At 48.1% G+C, this 21907-nt stretch overlaps 1 protein-coding gene across 1 annotated transcript in view; it reads left to right on the top strand.

Moving 5' to 3' along the window:
• Positions 1–21907, top strand: part of LOC146201091 (lipase member J-like) — a 137032-nt gene that overhangs the window by 95326 nt on the left and 19799 nt on the right. The window contains exons 5-7 of the mRNA XM_084592997.1: positions 12465–12560; positions 13330–13482; positions 14575–14646. Coding sequence (XP_084449123.1) covers positions 12465–12560; positions 13330–13482; positions 14575–14646 — 321 coding nt within the window. The remainder of the gene's footprint in view (positions 1–12464; positions 12561–13329; positions 13483–14574; positions 14647–21907) is intronic.

Here is a 21907-nt window from a genome sequence, read left to right as displayed (position 1 = left end):
GAACAAGAAAAGTGGAATGAGGGAAGAGAGCCTGATCAGACTGATCCACTCGTTCGTCATATGTCACGTAGCGTACGTGGCGGCCTACCACAAGTGGAACAAGAGCGAGAGAAACAAGATAGATATACTCATCCGCAGAGCCTACAAGACGGCACTGGGACTGTTCGAAACAACGAGCACCAAACGCCTCCTGCAGCTAGGGGTGCACAACACGCTGGAGGAGATAGCGGAAGCCCAACGTGCCGCACAGCTCGAAAGACTGTCTACGACCAAGGCCGGCCGGAAAATCCTGGACAACCTGGGAATTGGATATCAAGGCAGGGAGCAGACGCAGCTCTCCGTCCCCGATGAGATCAGGCGCAACATCAGAGTGGACTCGGTACCGAAGAACATGCACCCGGAGTATAACAAAGGGAGGTGAGCAGCGAGAGCCAAGGCGCTGATAGACCAGCACGCGGCCGACACACACGCACGCTACGTTGACGCGGCTGAGTATGCCAAGATACACGGGTTCACGACGGTCGTCGTCGACGCGACCGGCACCGTTCGCACGACCGCCAGCACGAGATGCACCAAGGCAGAGCAAGCGGAGGAGGTGGCCATCGCCCTGGCCATCGCCGACCGCGACTGCCACACAGTGCTATGCGACTCGAGGCAGGCGGTGAGAAATTACGCCAAAGGCAGGATAGCGAAAGAAGCTCTGCGCATACTGCAGGCAACCAAAAACGACGATGGCAGCAGACAAGTGAGAATCAAGTGGTTCCCGGCGCACGCGGGCGAGGCGTCAGACCGCAACTCCAACCACAACGAGACGGCACACGCCGAGGCGCGCCCGCTAACGGACCGTGCCTCGGTCGACTGGCCGCTGTGGTTCAGCACCAAAGACCGAATGACGGACTACAACGAAATAACCAAGGTGTTCCGCCTAGCTCGCAGAACTCTTCCACCCCCTTGCTCGGGGCTCAGTCGAGAGCAAGCCGTTTTATTCAGACAGCTACAGACGGGCTCACTCCCCAGTCCGTTGCTGATGCATAGAATGTATTCCGAGACGCACCCGACAGACAAATGCAGTCTGCCGAACGGAGACTGCCGGCTTCGCACACATACTGTGGAATTGTATCCAGTACCAGGAAGAAGCTAAGTCTGGGAGGATCCCGCCGCGACTGGAAGCAGCCGCAGGGAGCGACAATCATGAGGAGCAACTCTGGGCTGTCCAGCAGGTCATCAAGGCGCTGGCCCGGCAGGGAACCAGCGAGCCGGCCACGGCGAGCGGGGACCCAGGCCGCGCGGCCGGTGCCCAGAGGACGACGTAGGCCCCGTCCGGAGCGCGCGCGCGCTAGCGCGCGTTCTACTGCAGGCCCCGAATAAACGTTTTACCAATCCAATCCAATGTCGACGTCAGTATGAGCCAATAAAGGCATTTGACTTAAAATGCGCCCGAACGGGTGGTGACTGAAATACCTGCTGCTGCGTTTTCCATTGGAACGGTACATCTGCCTTGGTGAGATAAGTAAGGGGTGTAGGGATTTTAGAGAAGTTTGGTGGTAGTATGCACATAAGCCGAGGGAGCGGTGGTATTCTTCTGGTCTCGTGGGGGCGGGAAATTGGCGATGGCAACGTTTTTCTCGGTATCGGGAAAGACCTCTTCCTTGTTGACGACATGGCTAAAGAACCTCAATGCCTGGTAAGCGAAACGACAATTGTAGGCTTTTAAAATGAGGCTGGAAGATTTTATAGCTTGCAGTACCTCCTCGAAGCGACGAACGTGCTCTCCAAAACTTGGGGCGAAGACGATCGCATCGTACAGGTATACAAGAGAAGTCTACCATTTCAGGTCCACGAGGATGTTGCCCATAAGCCTTTTAAAAGGTTTCTGGAGTGGAGCAAAGGTCACGGAAACTCGTTCGTCCAACCCTCCTTGAGGGATAAATGCAGTTTTCTCGCGGTCCCTCTTGTTGACCTCGCTTTGCCAGTGCCCAGGGGCCGTATCCAACGGAGGTTTCTTTCGGGAAACATTCTCTTTCAGGTTGACGTACGTCAATTTGACATAAAAAAAAAAAAACAATGGGCGCCACCTCGCGGGGAGGACGGGAAAGGCAGCGGTCAATCAGCGATTGCATCAAATCGCAGGCATGTCCGCCACGAGCATGTGGCTTTTTCTGGGACCACATACGTCTACCAAGGGAGTGTTAAACACGAAATAAATCTAATAAAACACAGTAATGCGAACTAGTGAACAACAGACACAACTATTGTTGGAAACTTACTGTTAACAACTGTCGAGCAATATTCTTGGCTCATGAGTACCTTTTCCGCCGTTAGATGGAGTCGCAAGCGCAGCGGCGCCGTCTGCTTTCACGCGCGCAGTGAAATTTCGTAGTGAGAGCTACACTGGCAACAGTCTCGCCATTTCGCGGTGCCTTCCCGTGCCTGTCCGTCAGAAGAAAAAAAAGAAGAAAGGGAAGAAAAAGAAGGAAAAAAAAGAAGAGGGTGTTTCCACGTAAGATCGAACAAAGGATGGTCGGTCGACCTTGTCAATGTTTTCAAAATTTTATATATTGTTGCCTGATGACTGGAAAGAAGAGATCTCTAATTGGTCTTGCTGCCAAAGTTTTTTTTCCCAGTCGTTGTTGTTGTTGTTGTTCTCCTCTAATTTGATGGCACATACCCACACAGGGGGATCGGCCCTGTGTGGGTATGTGCCATCACATTAGAGGAGATATCTGGGTCTGTTTCTGTTTTTCCAGTCACTGGGAATTAATAAGGACGAAGAGGTGGAGTGCTGCGCTTATCGTCTTTGCTGTTTCGTCCAATTTATGTTATAATTACAAAAAATATAATATTGTTAGGCAGGTGAAAAATCTTCGGCTAAATATATGCATGTTTTTATTTGCATTCAGATAGTTGTCGCTTTCCTGAGTAGTGTAGATGTTTTTATAAGTATTCCCAAAATCGAACAAGGAAACGAATTTTTATCTACTCTGATTTTGCAGGCCTTTATTTCAAAAACAGCTTATGACAGAGCAAAAATAATTCCACACTATGTTCTCAGCACTGTTATCTATCAAATGGCATGAGCGTATACTAATATAACGTTTCAATAGCGAGATACGATCGCGCTAATTTCAAGAAAACGGCGAAAAATGAGAAATTCTCAGTACAATTAAAGAAAACCCCCTTAATGATATTTTTAAACTTTGTCCATCTATTCTCCCCTACATCAGCTTTCAAAAGCAGTAAAAACATGTTGCATATGTTTGTTGCACTAGTAATTACTGCCATTTCAATAAGGCCCTTGTACAAGGCATAGGCACCACGCAGATCTGAAGATTCTACGGGATTTGGGAATCGCCGATGATTTTTAAATTTTGGCATAATATTGTAACAGAGCGAAATGTGTTTACAAAGGAGGATTAAAGACATACACACTGAGAGACAGCCAAGGAGCCAGGAAATGAAGGCCTGGCATTCGACGGAGTTTTCTTCTCCTTCCCCAAATGAGCGCGCCACGTCCTCTTCATCGTTCTCCGCCCGTAACAGTATCACTAGTCATTATTTGTGTCTGTGGTGGACGTAGCCGGTATAACAAGCAAAACTGTTTATTTATAGATCAGGTAATGGCGCCTGTTTTCGCTCTGCTTGGCGCGGCCGCACATGCCGGGGTCTCCCGGCGGTCCGCCTGGTTAGCTTGCCGCTTGGGACGCTGTCGTCAGTGGCACCCACAACACCCCCCTTTTCTTGAAAGGTTTGATCTCACTGGTCCAGGCATTCAGGTCGCTTACAAACACGTCCACTTCTTGTGGTACTCGTGTCCTGCAACGGTTGCAGGTGTCTTGCTGTACGTCTTGCTTGTCCTCTGTCGGTTTGTACAACGTAGGACCTTGGTTCTGATGTTGGCTGTGTTACCACGCCGTGTGATGCAGCTCCAGCGAGAATGCGCACCGCTGTGCCTGGTGGTAAGCGCCCTCGGCTCCGTACGTTGTGCCGGGTGTCGTATGATCGTTTTGCACGAGCTCTGTAGGCTTCATTATTTTGTCTGAATTCGCTGTCGTCCCACTTCGGGGCTAGCAGCTTCGAAGTGGTTGGTACTGTGTATTCAGACGACGACCCATTAAGAGTTCTCCTGGTGAAAACCCTTCCACGCTGGGTGTGGCCCTGTAGGCAAGCAGCGCTTCGTGTATGTTGAAGACTTCCTCAAAAGCTGCTTTGCTGTCTGCACAGCCCTCTCAGCCATACCGTTGCTCTGCGGGTAGTAAGGGCTTGAGGTTGTGTGTGAGGCTCCCCAGTTATGCACTAGTTCTTTGAACTCTGTGGAAGTGAACTGCGGCCCGTTGTCTGTGCGTATCGTCCGTGGAACACCGTACCGTGCAAACATTGGCTCCAAGACTAGGGCTATGTTTTTTATAGCTGTCCTCGGCAGCTGTTCTAGCTCGAAGAATCGGGAGTAGTAGTTTACTACTACAACATACTCTTTCCCCTCCAGCGTGAAGAGATCCATGCCGACTGTGTCCCAAGGGTGTGCTGGCAATGGGGTTAGAAGCAGGGGTTCTGTTTCCGGCTTTCTGTGCTCTCTGCAAGTTGGACACTTTTCGACGTAGTCTTCAATGTGCTTGCCTATGCCTGGCCACCATATGCATTCTCTTGCCCTCGATCGGCACCTCGTTGTGCCCAAGTGGCCTGCATGGAGTTTTTCCAGAACCTCTACTCTGATGTCTGGCGGAATGATTATTCTGTCGCCTTTGAATAGCAGACCATCAACGAGCGAAATCTCACTAGCCACCTCGACGCACCTTTTCAAATCAGGTGACAGCCTATGCAGAGTTGGCCATGATGTAGTGCAGAAGGTAGCCACCCTGGAAAGTGTTTCGTCTGACTGGATGCTCGCCCTGATTCTAGCATTTGGTTTGAAGCAGGGAGCTGTTCAAGTGCTAATTCTTCAAAGTCGCGCACTGCACTCTCGAGAGTTCTTTCTTTGTCTGCTGGCTTCCCAGATGGCTTCCGGGACAGGTCGGCTGTGTACAGCTTTTTGCCGGGAGTGTGGGACATAGTGTAGTCGGTACTCCAAAAGGCGCATCCTGAAACGTTGAGGGCGAGGACTCAGCTCGTCAAGTCGTTTAGTCGTCAGCAGCGGTATTAACGGCTTGTGGTCTGTTTTCACGTGAAAGGTTGATCCCAGCAAGTATTTGCGGAAATGTTCGCAAGCCCATGTGATTGCCAGTGCCTCCTTTTCGATTTGGGCATATATTTGTTCTGTATCCGTAAGGGAGCGTGATGCATATGCCACAGGTAGGAGCTTTTCGTGCGACTGCTGTAGAAGTACAGCCCCAAGACCGTATGAGGAAGCATGTGCGATGCCGAATCATTCGAATAAACGAGTGCAGCCCAGAAACACTGTTTTAACGTGGCAGTTCTCCATGCCGTTCACAATTTTTCCATGTCACTAAAACGTTTTTGGAAAACTTTGCTTGCTCATTGAGCTTTATCGTCTTTCTGTGTAATCCGCTTTATGGTGAAGGTAACTGGAAAAAACGTATATGTGCTGTCCGATGCCACAGCGCAGCAGGACTTCTACGCGTACAAAATGGTTTCCAATCATTCACTGCTGTGTCTGTCACACTTAACTTGCAACGTCGAGACAAAAAATGAATAGATGCAATATTGTTACCTGTAGAGAACAACGAGCGCTCGTTTGTGGAAGAAAAGTGCATCGAACGCTAGGCCCTCATTGCCTGACTTCTTGGCTGTCTATCAATGCATATATTCTTAATCCTCTTTTGTAAATACAATTCTCTCTGTTAAAAAATTATGCCAAAAATTAAAAATCGTGGGAGATTCACAAATGCCGTAGAATCCAGATCTGAGTGGTGCCTATGCCTTGCGCAAGGGCCTTATTGAAGTGGTCGTAATTACTAGTGAAACAAACTTATGCAACAAGTTTTTAATGATTTTGGAATGTGATGTAGTGGAAAATAGATGGACGAAATTTGAAATCAGAAGTTTTCATTGTTCGCCGTTTTGTTGAATTCAGCGCGATCGTATCTCTCTATAGAAACGTTATATAAATATAAGCTTTTGCTGCTTGATAGATAAGTATGCTGAGAACATAGTGTGCAAGTATTGTTGCTCTGCCATAAGCCTTTTTTTTTTAAATAAAGGCCTGCAATTTTTGTTTTCTGGGCTGACTTTGAGAATTTGTTAAAAACATCTACACGACGCAGTCAAGCGAAAATTAACTGAATACAAATAGAGACATGCTTATATTTAGTCAGATTAAGCTTCCTACTAATAACATATTTTGTGTAACTCATAACCAAAGTTGGTCAAAAGAGCAAGGAAGATAAGCGCAGCACTTCACCTTTTCGTCATTATTAATTCCCGGTGCCGCGAAACAATTTTTGACAGCAAAACCAATTGGAGAGTTCTTTCCAGTCATCAGGAAACAATATATAAAACTTTGAAATAAATATAAAAGGTCGACCGACCATCCTTTGTTCGATCTTACGTTGAAACACCCAAGAAAAGAAAAAGGAATAGAAGAAGACGACAGATAACTCGGTAGTTGATAGAGTTGAGCGACAACAATGAGATGCTAGGTTCGTTTGAACGTTGTGACGGCGGTGTGCCCCATAGTTCGACGTAGAGACGATGTCCTACCACTGGAATTCTTCTACACCCGAATGAGAATGGTCAACGACGAGAGGCAAGGGGTGTTCATGCGTGAAGTGATTCCCCTATTACGTAAATCAAGCTGAAACTATTGAATAGAGTACTTTATGCAAAAGCATGTCCTTTCTTTCTTTCTTTCTTTCTTTCTTTCTTTCTTTCTTTCTTTCTTTCTTTCTTTCTTTCTTTCTTTCTTTCTTTCTTTCTTTCTTTCTTTCTTTCTTTCTTTCTTTCTTTCTTTCTTTCTTTCTTTCTTTCTTTCTTTCTTTCTTTCTTTCTTTCTTAGACATTTGCCTAAAAGGAGGCTCAGGCTAAAGGCTCGGTCGCCTGACGTGGCCTCAGCCCCCTGCGACATGATCAGTAGGCATCGAAAATACAATATTGCTGCAGGCTGCCACACAACAGTAGCCTTGATCAGGACATAAAAGGAAGAAGAACCTAAACTTTCAAGCAGAACCTAAGCGTAGCCATGCAGATTGTTATCACGTAACTCTAGGTTTAACCACGCACAAGCTAAACCACAGCTAATTTTTTTATAACTTCTGTCTGTCGCACATCATAAAAAATATCCCAAGAACGATGTGTACAACGCCCGTAGTGAAGCTGTGTGATGCAGACCGAATCACGCCAGCTCTATGACAGAGAGTTGCTGGTACCGTCGCGGGTACGAGCGAGCTGTTGATATGGACACTGCACTGGCGCAACCGCCTGTCTGTGCCGATTCTGGTCCTCAGTTTTAGCGGCCGCTCAAGCGTCGTGTGTGCGAACTTTCCATGAATAGCTGTCAATGTAGGAAGCAGCTGGTGACAATGGGAATCCGACAGCAATCGGTCCAGTCGGCCACCATCTGCTCCCTATCCGCTCCTATAGAAGGGGAAAAATACCCAGTCCGCAAGCTTACGGAAGCGAATTATTTGTCCCTTCCGCTGCGAGATTCAAATGGTCCCACTGCTGTAGACCGAGAGCCCCCAATCGCGAAGTAGCGATCGAAGCACGTAGAGAACCTTCGCTTCTGACGGTAGGCCGGCCTACCTCTTCGTCGCCACTTCTCTTCACGGTCGGCACACAGTCTTAGCCATAGTCGTAGGATTTGGCGGGTTAATTTGCTTCGGCGATGCCATCATTATCGTCAGCTTGACTATATCCACTGTAGGGCGAAGGCCTCTCTCATATTTCTCCAATTAACCCGGTTCTGGGCTAGCTGCATCAACTTCTGCGATGTATTTCAGGTCCGTTAAATCCCAGCAATAAATAAAAAACACAGTCTGCCCTAGTGCGTTAATTCGTCAGCCTGGATTGTTGCCGCAAACCCTCCTCAGACATGTAAAAGGCGTCGTCTCGTTTTTTTTTTGTCGTTTGTTTTGCGCGTGTGTAGACTAAGGCCGCAAAGCGCAGCGAAAATTCCACGGCCTGACTGAAGCGCAGTGCGCGAGCGGCCGCTCGAGTACGCCACGAAGATGTATATATACGGTGCCATGTTTACAAACAGCGAGCGCCAGACCGGTTCTCTCTGGAAGCGAACCGACTCGCCGAGGTTCTTGCGCCGGCCGGCAAAACGGTTCCTTTCGGAGCGGTGGCCACGCCCCGTGACGTAGACGAAACATGTGGAGCCATATACCTCCGGAAGTTGTGCGTCACGCCGGACATGACGACAGGCAGCCAATCAGGAGCGGCGAAAGAGACCGGTTCTCGAATGGAACCGTCGTTGGATCGGACACCAGATTTTAGATGCATAGTGGAGAGATACTTGGTTTTGCATAGGTGATTTAAAGCGTCGTCGATTCTAGTCAGTGGGTAAACATCCCTTTAAGCAACATTCTTTAATCGTCAGTAGTCAACACAAAACTGTAGTTTTCAGTCTTTCTTCTTTGCAAGGGCGACGGGTTCTACCCGGGGGGGGGGGGGGCGGGGGTGTACTTAGATGGTCGATTAATATCGTGATAAAGCATTGCCTTAACTTGGGTGGTAACTGCGGCACGTTTCTTATGTGAAATACGATAGAGTGTCTGTCGTATTATTTGTACTTTGTCGTCAGTAACAATACGATGTTTGAAAAAATGTGTCCGCCTGACAAGCTGCAGCGACGCAAATGCGGTTCTGTAGCGATTGAGGAGGTTCATTAGGAGGTGTTTCTTCTTCTTCCGGGTTATGCAATATCTCATGTCGGCGAGTTCCTCTTATTCGATGCGGGAACACGAGTCAAATTTTGCGCACACCTAGTTTCAGCGATGGCAGCAGTACAAGTGGCTGTTCGTTTCTTATTAAGATACCCATGTTCATTGCTGAAATTGATGAGCAGTCGACTTTGCCCTTTCAAGAGAGACAACAGCCCGTTCAAAAGCAACACCGTGGTCTAGAAGCAAAGGTGGTTTACTTTCGACATCTTCTGCTTCCCGGATGTTGTGCGCACCGACAGTCACCGACAGGTGCAGCCCTGTGCTCGTCGAGAATCTGGAGCGGCGCCGGCAGAACCCAGTTAGCTTCGAGGGAATTCTGTGCCGAAAAATGAACGGACTGGGATTGCAGGTTGATGATGGCGCCGTTTTTTGCCAGGAAATTCATACCTAGTATAACGTCTTGTGAGCAATCAGTTCGGACAACAAACGTTGCCAGAAAGGTTCGCCTTTGCACCGTGACTCACGCTGTGCACGTTACTCCGGGTGCAATCATGCAGTGGTACGTATCCGTGGGCCATCCCAAGCTGTCGCACCTTTTTGAATGCAGTAGGAAATGATCCAATGAATATAGAATAGTCGCCCTCTGTATCGACCAAAGTGGTTACGACGATGCCATCTAATAAAAGCTATGTATCGACTGGCACTGGCGTGTCGTTGCGGCCATGGTGAGATGTCCGCTCTAGGCTGTGGTGCGTCGAAGGGGAGCTTCATCATAGGGAGTTATGCTACAAAGGAGTTAGTCGGGTTGTCGGCTTGCCGTGAGTTTGTGCGGCTCGGTAATCGTCGTCGTCACTGTGTTGTTCGGCCAAATGGCTTGCGTCGTTGGAGGGTCTTTCAGATTTAGTTGTCGGGTAGCCATATCTCCAGAGCCTGCGGCATCTAGTTCTTTCTACGGGGACTTCGAGACTAGTTCCGCGGCTCCAGTGAATCTAAGCGGCGGGGCAAAGGTGATCGGCGGCGCTGTACTGAGTCTGGGTGAGAAAAATAATCAGCAATCTCTCATGGCCGCTCTCCGGGCAGCGGACAGGAAACACCAAAGGGGAACCCGCGAAGACCCATCTTTTTGTACGGGCAGTGATGCCAGGCATGCCCAGCTTCGCCACAATGGTAGCACAGCGGCCAATAGTCCACGATTCCGCAGACGTAATTTCAGCAACGTCTGGGTCGCTGGGCGAAGGGCGACTGGAAAGGTGGCATTAGGAGAGCATGCTGGCACAGGTGTTTCGTAACGGTGTGTTAGATGCGGTGTAAAACCTCTTGCGGCGGCAGCGTAACTCATTTTTGTAGCTGTAGAGGGGTTGCGTGGAGCGGCGAAATACCCAATGCCTGTTTCACTTCGCGAACAACAACGATAACATTCGCAACTTGCGGCTGTAACGGCGTAGCAAATGTTTCGCCAGCTCTTCTCGCAGAAAGTCTTGTACAGTCTGGCGCAGTGAGTCTTCGAATATTATGGTGGTTTCCTCAATACAGGTAGGAAGCATTGACACAGTCGTGCGCTCGTACTGACGGGCCCGCATGTCAAGCGTTTCCTCGATTGAAGTGGCTTTCTTGACGAACAATGCACGGTTGGTGGCCGACTACGTTTATCAGTAACCGCACTTTCCACTCCTCCGACACTTTTGGATCTGCGCGGCGGAACAGGTGCTCCATCTCCTCCGCGTACATCATCACACCGTCGTTTCGATGCTGGATGCAATTCTGGTCATATACCTTTTCTTTGCGAATTCTGCTAGTGAATGCCTGCAGAAATTTCGATTTGAATGTGTCCCACGTTCGCAGTCGAAATTCATGGTTGACATACCAGGTACTCGCTGAATCCTCCTTGCCATTCGAAGATACCGCGGTGAGTTCATAGTGATAGTGCCACTTGTCAACCCTAGGTCAGAAAGTGAGCCGAACTCAGAAGACAGGCCACGGAGTAGCCGGTTGGCCTTGACAGCCGTGTATATCCTGGGAGTTCGTTTTGGGCTGGAATTGCGGCTTGAAGAGGGCATGCGGTGCATGAAAGATCAATCGAGCACCTCCACTAATGTCACGTTAACAGAAGAGCCGCAGAGACGGTAACGTAGAGAGCCGTTGTCGGCGTTGCCCAAGAACGACCGGTCCGAGCGCAAGACGGGGTACTTCGTTGCTTTGTTCTTGTCTTCGTTGTCTTCTTCACAACGGCGCGAATATTTAGCCTTTACACACTCGAAGATGAGCTGTTTTGTTGTACTATAATCTTGCGATCTGAGTACTAATCCCCCTATTCCACCCTCTCTCTATTTGGCCAAGCTTGTGCTGCATAGCGTATCTTCCTCGGTCTCTTCTATCGTAAGGGGGCCACTGCAAACATGACCGAGATTCCAATATGTTTTAAATGGAGATAAGTCGTTAAAAGCTGCAGAAGAAGGACATAAATTATAGTAAGGCCGCCCCCCCCCCCCAAGAAAAAAAATATAAATTAAAATAATATGCCTCTGCCCGTGCCACATGTGAACTCGGTGGGTAAATGAATGTCAGTCTAAGTTTGTCCTCCGCAACTGTGCATTGGAAATAACGCCCTAAAGACGCACTAGAGCCAGGCAACAGGGACGATTATAATGTCAATGTGATCATAAATTTCGACTGCTCCAGGGCAGCTTTAGAAAGCCCAACTGCGCCATGACACAGTGCATTATGTAAACTCGACAAAATTGGACCAGAGTCATTTTTAAGCGCTTCATCCCCGCGAAACCTCGCACTTGACCAAAGGAAGTTTTGTGCTGTTGGAGGAAACCTTGTAGGCACCGGTGGACCGTATGTAAGGAGATATCGAAAGCTCTGCAACGGCCAGATAGATTTCTCTCGAAACAAATGCAGGAGGAGGAGGAGGAAACAATTTTATTTATCGCATTACAAAGCGTCAATAATGTCCTGGGCCAGGGTCATCAAAGTCAACTGATCTTTCTGCCGGTCAGCGGCTAACCAAGCCCGCCACGTCGGGGGAGGAGCGTTTGGAAAGTGAGGTGACTGAATGGCAACAGGGCATAAAAGCATGCAATGTTTTAGGTTTGTATGGTGTTCAGAGCAATTTGGGCATGCGGGGGAATGTCTGATTCGTTACAGAAATGATCGGGCAGAAGTAAGGAGTGTATTTAGTTTTATGCGTCTCTGAATGCGTATTTGCGTGGTATATCTAGTGAATGCAGTCTGACCTCCCTGTAAGAGAGAACGGATTGCACAACTTTTGTTAAGCATTAGGGCCTCTAAACTTCGCAGAATTCGCATTAGTTCTGCGATAATGTTTGAGATTTCGCAGGTGCCCATGTCTGGAATTTCAGCGATGCGTGAGCAAACTTCAGACATTGACCTCTGATGCGAGGACGATAGCTATATGTCGCATAATACGAACGTTATAATCTCTTTATTTATTTCTAATTTGTAATTTGTGTGAGCGCTCATTTCTTTCTGTTGTATCTCTGAAGTGTTGTTCACCAAGCGTATGTATGTTGCGAGCTTATTTCGATGAAATCAAGGAAATGCTAGGAAAAGAACAACGTTACCTTCGAGCTTTGGTCGATATAGCTGCCTTTCTTACTTTTTAAAAGTAGCATTATGTGGTAGGCTTTTTCGCGCTTTCACTCGCTTCTACTCTTTCAGATTAAGGCTTTCGCTGGGCTGGCGCCGTTTTACAAGCTAGCGCATCTCAAGGTGCCACCGTTGACAATGTTCGCCCCCTACGCCGAGGCGCCTCTGGTGGGTATACGAATGCTATATAGATTTATATGTTCAATAGACTACTTTACTTCATTACTCAACGGCAGTCAGGCGATTAGTATCTGTCTGTCTCTGTGCTTTGAGTGATTTCGATCGAACATAAGCGACACTGAGGCCCTGGCTGACTTCGCGCGACGAGCTGCTGTTTTACTAATTTCTTTAGAATCGGGACATGTTGTAAAACTCGAGTTTTTTTTTACAGGAGCTGTGTTAAAAAGAAATAAAAATGAGACGTTACAGAATCAGGTGTCTTATGTGCTTCTCGTGTTCAGAAGAAAACATCTTTTTATATGTATGTCCCACTCACACAATACTCCTATATAAAAGGAGCTTGTTAGTTATTTGCATACATAAATATATAAATAAATAAGCTGTTCAGGCGCAATGTCAATCAGCCCATACGACAGCATTTGCCTCACCAACTTATACACGTAAGTCACATGCAATATCGGCGCCTAAGTTTTACAAATTATGACCGCAGAGAATTTTAAAGCTCAGTATGGAGATATTGTTAGGTCAGGCGGGACAACGTGTGCTGTGAATGACACAGACTTGGAGAGAAAATGTTGTAGTAACGATTCATTGCTGGCGTTCTTTGGCCACCGACGGTTCGGCGGCGCATTCTGTCACGAATGAAGCGAAATAAATGCGACTTGAGCATGCAAATAAGAATGTTGCGGCCGTGGTGCTTTGCTCTGAGCCAAAGTGCCCAACATCAGCTGAAGCTCCTTCCACTCTCTTACGGCAGCGCCTCGTACACTGGGCCGGAGCGTACGAGCTGCTTCCTCAGGGCATGCGGGTGGCAGGATTCGTGCGCCAGTTCTGCGGCTACGCCACTCGAGGCCTCTGCTCCCTCGTGGCCGACAGCGTCTCCAACTTCGGTAGCAGGTACATCAATGAGGTAGGTCGCCACCACTCCACTCCCGAGAGTTGTAAAGCGATACGCTCTTTGGCTGCCCCTGCGCACTGGAGGATTGGTACGGATGGCATAAAAAAAACAAGGGAACGCGGCTTTGAGTACCTGACTGTTTAATAATAAGGAAGATTGTAACTACAAATACAAATACTTTTTTTTGCCAGCACTTTCCAATTACCAATTACGACCATTTTATGCCGCAGTGGACCGAGGCGGTAGGAAAGCAAATGAACCACACAAAAATGCGGTGCATTGTCCGCTAATCTGCGATGTGTTATATCGGGGTTTTATCGTCCCGACGCTTCAGCAGGGCGTGCAACACAGCGGGTTTTACAGTATTCTCCTCCAGAGAAGTGCGACTGCTTAGACAATGGCTCCATCTCGTGTCCTTGATCTCAGGAGCCAAGTGCCTTAGAGAAAGCAGGAGGGCAGCGCTAGATCGAGGTTAAGAGGAGTAGTAGGAGACGGAGCAGTCGTCGGTAGGGTTCTAACCCGGATACTTGACTACTGAGTCGGAGTACCCGGTTTAGAACCCGAACGCCAGCGGCTGAATTTTGGTGGAGGCGAAACGGAGAGGTGTCCTTGTGCTGTGTGATGCCAGCGCACGTTGAGGATACACAGGTGGTCTGAGTTACTCCACTACTGCACGTCTTTCCCTATCACTCTTACGTTCCTGCCTTCCCATACGGCGAAGTTCAGGTCTTCATAGAGAAGCGTGATGACTACGGCGTCTTTGGTTTTCTTTATAGGGAAAGAAAGGCACTTTTCTTTAGAAGAAAAGAATTTTGAATTTATTGTTTTGCAAAAAATGTAAAAATAATCACGGAATGAAAAGGCGGTGTTGACGGCGCTATCCTCTCTACTCGGTGAAGCTTGCGTGTCCCCCTAATTTTTTAAACAAAAGTTTAAGTGGAAGTTGAAGCCCGGTGCAAGCCCACTCACTCTTTTTGTTCATTGTGTTAGGCAAGTGTTCCCTGGGTCCATATATGCTTGCATCTGAAAATGAGCTTTGCAGGTCGGGAAATTCCAAACTCCCAGGCTGCACGTGGTTAACTGAGTGTTTTTTATTTGCTGCAGTCCAGAATACCGGTCTACTTGTGTCACTTGCCGTCTGGTACATCTATGAAGAATCTCATCCACTATGACCAGGTAAGCCACTATTTTGTGAATAAAGTATACTTCAGCTGCAGACAGTTATCTCACGATGGCGCCTTCATCTCTAATCGCTATATGTTTCCCGTTAAAATTTCACGTATTCATGCTAGAAATGCCCAACATTCTGCAAGAAACATATGGATGATACTAAAATAAACATGAAAGGCTGTTTCGGTGCTCATAGAGACGTTATTGCCATTATGCCAATCGGATCAGTAGCCTGTGCTGTCTTGACTGGTGAGTGAACTGGCTGTTTTATAGTCATTATTTAAAGGGATGCTGAAACTGTTTCCAAATTGCATAAAATTCGGTGGTTAAAAAGAAGGGGTTTTATTAATCGTGTGTGTCATTTGTTTCTTAATTCTGTCGATAAGAAAAACACAAATCGCTTCTTAAAAACACGCCGCGGTCAGGCTCTCGTCGCTGCCGCGAACGGCGGGGACGGGGCGCCGAAGCCTTTAATGGCTCATACTCGTGCGTCCGTCCATGCCTTAGAACGGTTACCAGATGGACCAGCTGTGGGGCAGTGGCATCTCCCCAAAAGAGCACGAGAAGAGCACCTGGTCACATCCCCTGCCATCAAAGCCAGAGAAGTCGAGCGCAAGCGTGATATCGCCGAACATTCAATCGTTTACTTCGACAAACTTTGGTAGTTCAGAGTCTTCGGCGATCATTGTGGCCATTACATTGAGGTGGCCATGCATAAGAAACGTCATGGACGTGATGTGGCCAGAAGGCTTTCGTCAAGCACACTTTAGTGTTTCCAAAGTGTCTCCACTAATTTTGCCCGCTTGCTTTGCTCCATCGCGCGCTTTGGAGAACGAACGGTAAGCGCAGTCTGCTGCTGGTGCCATTTGTTTTCTCCATTTCTACAGTTATATGCTGAAGGTTCCGCATGTTGAAAGATTCCGCGAGATCAAGCAGCAGGTACGCAGCTTTTCCTGAATGGCACGGCGCGCTTCGACGCCCTCCGGCTAGTGAATCTCTTTTTCCGAGCTGTAGAAAAAACATCTTTCGAGGTTCGAAAGTTATTTTCCTCGCACTACGGGGAAATGTCCTCGGACCTTTTCCACATTGTGTGAGCGTGCCCCTCCAACCCTGCCTTTGCACCTAACCTAAACACCACCCGGGAGGACTAGGAGGCGACCCTACTCGCCTGCTCCGACCTGAAAGCCCAAAAGGCCTTGGTCAAACGAGCAATGGCGGCAGCGGAAGCCACTAGGGTCCCGTACTAGGGACTCCACCTAGTGTTTGTGAGGGGAAGGGCACTAAGCCTGACCCCAGAGCAACCTTTATGTAACTCTATATTTTTATAAACGTTTTCACCACCACCTCGTCATTAGAAAACAAACATTCTTGTGAGTGCGTGAAGCGACTAGCGGCTATCAGCGCGGCTTTTCGTTTGCAATCATCTGTGTTCCAGGCAACATGGTGCTTTACAGTTTCCTACAGGATAAGAAACTTTTTGCGCATGGGTCTGTGTGATGAAAAGAAAAAACAAAATAGTGCTTTTGGAATGAGGTGTGTTTTTTACTAATGATTGTCGTGCCGATGACAATAATCGAATCTTGGCAACCATTGCGGCCACTTGGGATTCCAATTAAATCAGCGCAGCTGAAGTCCGGTCCCGTTCTGTAACTGTTTGCGCACCTAATTAGGCTAATACCGTTTTGAATGGCTGGCTTCGTCGTCATTACACTGAACTGAGGATACCGAACTTAAAACGCGATTAGCGGCTCACCATGTTGCCTAGAAGGTGCAGCGGTGGCGTAGCGGTAGGACATCCGCCTCGCTTGCAAGAGGACCGGGGTTCCAATCGCGGTGCCGCGCAATCCTCCACCGGATAAAAAAAAAAAAAAAAAGCCGCGTGTCGATGGAATTGCATAAACAGTTCTGGGGTGCGACCTGATGCCTGTGAACACCTCTGGCAACGTGCTCCCTCACCAGAATAGGAGTTGGCCACCCTGGTGAAGTAATTGGCCGCAACCTCCCATGATTAGTCCTATAAAACTCCGGACCTCAGTCACCAGCGGCTGCGGAACAACTGACCGCGGTGGCGGTCAGACCTGTGACGCTGCAGGGGGTGCTAAAAATTCCTGGCTCCGCTGGAAGGCCGCCATTGGAAACTGACCCTCGCAACTTTTAACGCTAGAAGCCTAGCTAGTGAAGCTAGTTTAGCAGTGTTGTTAGAGGAACTAGAGAGTGTGAAATGGGATGTCATAGAGCTTAGTAAGGTTAAGAGGCCGAATGAGGCATATAATGAACTGAATTGAAAGATGCGCATGTACTGTGTTATCGAGGTTTACAGGAGAGGCGAGAACTAGGAGTTGGATTCCTTGTTAAGTATATGGTGGGTAATATAGATGAATTCTATAGTATTAATGAGAGGGTGGCAGGCATCGTAATTAATCTTAATAAGCGGTATAAAATGAAGGTTGTACAAGCCTATGCAACTACATACAGTTATGATGACCAGGCAGTTGAAAGTTTCTACGAAGATGCAGAATCGGCAATGCGGAAAGTGAAAACGTAGAATACTGTACTACTGGGCGACTTCAATGCCACGGTAGGGAAAAAGCAGGCAGGAGACCAGGAAGTAGGTGACTATGGCATTGGTTCTAGGAATAGCAGGGGGGAGTTGCTTGTTGAGTTTGCAGAGCGCAATAACTTAGGAATCATGAATACCTTCTTCAGCAAACGGAAGAACCGGAAATGGACATGGAAAAGTCCTAACGGGGAGACTAAAAATGAAATTGACTTCATAATGTGTTCAACCCCCGCCATTATGCAAGATGTAGAGGTAATCGGGAAAGTGCGATGCAGTGACCACAGGATGGTGAGGTCCCGACTTAGCCTAAATCTGAAGAAGGAACGCAACAAATTAGTAAGAAAGAAACCCATCAGCGAATTAGCGGTGAGGGGGAGGGCAGAAGAGTTCAGGATCTCGCTACAGAATATATATTAAGCTCTAAACGAGGATGGCGACATTACCCTAGAAGCAATGAACAATAATTTCAAAGATATCGTTACTGAGTACGCTGTATAGAAGTAGGCAGTATGTTAGAGAGGATACCGGTAAGCTGTCTAAGGAGACGGAATATTTTGATTACGAAACGCCGCAGTATGAAAGCTTCCAATACAACAGAACAGATAAAATTGGCACAGATATCAAAGCTAATCAATAAGCGCAAAGTGGCTGATATATGAAGTATAACACGGAGAATATTGAGCATGCTGTAAAGAACGGCGGAAGCCTTAAAGCGGTGAAGAAGAAATTAGGCATAGACAAAAATCAGATGTATGCGCTAAGGGACAAGGCGGGCAACGTCATCACGAATATGGACAAGATAGTCAAAGTGGCCTAGGAGTTCTATACTGATCTCTACAGTAGCCAAAGTAGTCAGGACCGTAATGAGATTGGCGGAAGGGAAAAACAGTCAGACCTTCCACCAGTGACGAAGGACGAGGTTAAGGAAGCAATAGAAACTATGGAAAGGATGAAAGCAGCTGGAGAGGATCAAATAACTCCGCCTCCGTGATCGGCACGTCTAGGGCCTCGTTTAAGGGTCCTTCGTAATCCGGCAGGGGTAAGGTTTGTGTGTCGCCTACGTACATGTTAGTTTCGCCATGAGTTCCTCGTCCGTGCCCTCCAACGCGTGTCTGGCTTTCGTCAGTCTTATGCCCGATTGAGTTTCCGAATTGTCAGGATCAAGTAGGTGTCTGAGTAGGCTCCACATATTAGCAAGGCTCATGTTCCCTTCCATCTCGTCACACCTACTACACCAGTTTTGTTCGCAAAATTTTAGTGCGTAATCTTCAATCTCTTTGTTATATCTTGCTATCCTTCGCCTAAGGTTCCTGTTCCATCCTTGCGACCGGAGACGCTTCTCCATGCCGCATTTCGCTTCCTATATATTGTCACGACTCAAGCCACGACTCAAGACAGGGAGCCGTGAAGGTACACGGTACCGTGAAGATAAGGCCCGAAGAGTCAGGTTTCTTTCTAGCTGCGATGACAGTGTCCAGCACCAGCGCGCCTCTCGAGCCAACCCACGCTTCGTCGTCGTCGGCACCAAGCACGGCGGCCGCGCGGCGCTAGGCACGTGGCATTATCCCCCCCCCCCTCCCCCCGCCCCGAGAAAGGGAACTATCGTTCCGATGTCAAGGTGAGAAGAGAAAGAAATTTAGAGGTGAGGTGAACTGTTCATTAAGTCAAGTTGACACAGCGCTCAGTCACGTGAAAAGTACCGTTTTAAGCGTACCACGTGCACAATTTCAGGTCGCTGACGCTGAACACTGACGGTCACACTTCCATCTGGAACAACTTCGTAGTTAACACTGTTTTAGCGGCGCAGGACTTTATCGGGTCCGAAATACCGGTGTAGCAGTTTTCCACTCAAGCCTTTGTGGTGCACGGGAGTCCACACCCACACTTGGTCCCCTCCGGTTCGGTGCTAGGCGTAGCTTCCTCGGAAGCAAAACATTCGGCGACTTCTTGCAGATGGTCAACGCAAGCGATCGTGGTGCCACGGAACAGATGTCTATGTTCATTGGAGAAATTGGTGACGAGCACCTCCGTCTCTCTGCCACGAAGGAAACAAAGACCTCTTGCCACAGAAACTCCCTCCCAACTATAGAGGAAGAAGAATGCGATATCCCCCACCGCACAGTTCTGTCACCTGAGAGGAAGCTGTCATATGGAGACAATTACGGACGGGTTCATACCCAAACCTACACGTACTAAACAAAATGCACCCTACCATATACGCGGACAGATGTCCGTGGTACGATGAAAAACCAATACTATATCATATCACATGGGCCTGTCAAAACATTGATGTGGTCCCCAAAATTCGAAACCCGAGTGCAGAGCAATGGGAGACTCTGCTGTCCAGCGACCGCTGCGAAGACCAGCAAGGTCTGGTACAGCGAGCCCAACGGGCGGCAGTGGCCTGCGGAGCCCTGGACTGAGGGCAACCGACCATTGGGCAGAAGTGGACGAAGTCGACGGAGAAGACTCTTGTGGATTCAACAAGCAGACATCCCTGAAGACGTCCCAAAAACCGCCAAGTAATATAGGGCTAAATAAAGTTTTTCCTTCCTTCCTTCTCCGCGGACACCGTAGGAAATGGAGCAAGGTAGGAGTGAAAGAAGAGAGAAACAGATGCCGTAGTGGAGGGCTACGGACCACCGTGATATTAACGCTTTGGCCTCATCGCACTTGAGTGCTTCAAAGTGCCCCCTAGAATGTTTTTATTCTGCATTAGTGTCACTTGAAATCTTACAGCCTACTTTTACGACAGCACAACTCGGTTCCATCCAGCTTTATCATGCACAATAAACAGACATACACCATCGATATAAATTTCGTACAAGATTTAGTTGTAAATGGAAGCGCTTCACGAGGCATGAACTTCACCCAAGGAGAATAAGGAAGTCCTCTGTTGCTCAGCGATTTTAATCCAAGGCACGTCAGAAACAAAATCACGTGTGGAAGCAAAGTGCGTAGCTGTGATTACTGAAAACCGAGGAGGAGGAGGAGGAAAAACTTTATTTAGTCCTATATTATTTGGCGGTTTTTGGACGTCTTCAGAGATGTCTGCTTGTTGTATCCACAAGAGTCTTCTCCGTCGACTTCGTCCACTTTTTACAATGGTCGGTTGCCCTCAGTCCAGGGCTCCGCTGGCTGCTGCCGCCCGTTGGGCTCGCTGTACCAGACCTTTCTGGTCTTCGCAGCGGTCGCTGGACAGCAGAGTCTCCCATTGCTCCGCACTCGGGTTTCGAATTTTGGGGACCACATCTATGTTTTGACATGCCCATGTGATGTGATACAGTGTTGGTTTTTCATAGCACCACGGACATCTGTCAGCGTATAAGGTAGGGTGCATTTTGTTTAGTATGTGTAGGTTTCGGTATGAACCCGTCTGTAATTGTCTCCATATGACAGTTTCCTCTCTGGTGAGAGAACTGTGCGGTGGGGGATATCGCATTCTTCTTCCTCTATAGTTTTCTAGTATGGCCGAGTATGCCTTGGGTGCTGGCAAAAGTTCCGCGGAACAGCCTGTCGAAATTTCATGAATGGTAGGATTGGTCGTCACGCGCTTCGTATACTCCTCGAAGCGAGCGACAGATTTAAAAACCACGAAGAAAACAAGACCAGACACAAAATTATATGGGTACCGGGGCACATGGGGGTGGCAGGGAACCAAGAGGCTGACAGGATAGCTCGAGCATACACTACTTTCCGAGCATCCGCAACACACATAAGCTTAGTGCCTGTGGCGCCGGAAAGCGCAGGTTGTGCTTGCTTTCCAGCATTGAACCACTTCTTTTTTCCTCTTTATTGCATGATAAAAGTGCGCATGAAGTTTCGAAACAAAAGTTACTTAACCATTCAGACAAGTCAGCCTAATGCACATTAGACAGTCTCCAGGATCTCGTGCGCGTCACGTTGCTTGTATTTGCGGGAATGGGCTGTGGCGGCTAAACGTGTATTTCTGCTGTTGCTTATTTCTACCGTATGGAAGCGTTTTCAGCAACAGTGGTGCTTTTTAATTAGGACCTGGTAATATATTGATGCAAGCCAAGTTCATTTATATCTTAATGCCGGCCTTGTGCATTGTGCATTTTAAAATCATCTGTGCTCTCTCCTCGATTTTGCCCCGACTCGATAATGAGGTACTGGCTGCGTGCGCTCGACGAAAGGGATATGTATGTGACATGCGTTTCAAGTGAAACTCTAGCTATAGCCTTGTGAGAGCTCTGTGTTGTTTCGTACCTATACTTGCGCGTGAAAAAATGACCGAACTAGTCAATGACCTAGCTACATATTTTAGAATGAGCCAGAAGCTTTTTCCGCTCACGCTTCCTGCGCTTTTTATTATGCAAGAATCTTTAGTTAAACCGAAGCAAAACATCAGCCAGCCGGACAAAGCTCGAACCGATTCTTTCTCCTCCCAATTCCTTCGCTTTCGCTCTGGCACTGTGCCTTTCTAGGGCGGACTTCCTTTTGTCTCGCTCCTGCAGAGCGTTTGCCCCACCTGACTCTTGGCTGTCTCGCTCGGCGAAGAGAACAATTCTTGGTCTCGTGCACGCCGACGTCGATGTTCCAGAGTTCGGCGGGCGTCCTCCGCGTCGCGTATAGCATTGTAAGACAGCAGCTCCTTCGAAAGGGACGCACACTGATTTCAACGCAATAGCGTGTTAAGGACCCCATGCCGTAAAAAAGCTGGTGTTGGCGTTGTAGTTGTAACTC

Source organism: Amblyomma maculatum, chromosome 2, assembly GCF_055883805.1.
Source record: "Amblyomma maculatum isolate TAMU_Amacu chromosome 2, ASM5588380v1, whole genome shotgun sequence".
Classification (NCBI taxonomy): Eukaryota; Metazoa; Arthropoda; class Arachnida; order Ixodida; family Ixodidae; genus Amblyomma; species Amblyomma maculatum.
The sequence above is the reverse complement of the archived record's forward strand: the minus strand, read 5'-3'. Positions and strand labels throughout refer to the sequence as shown.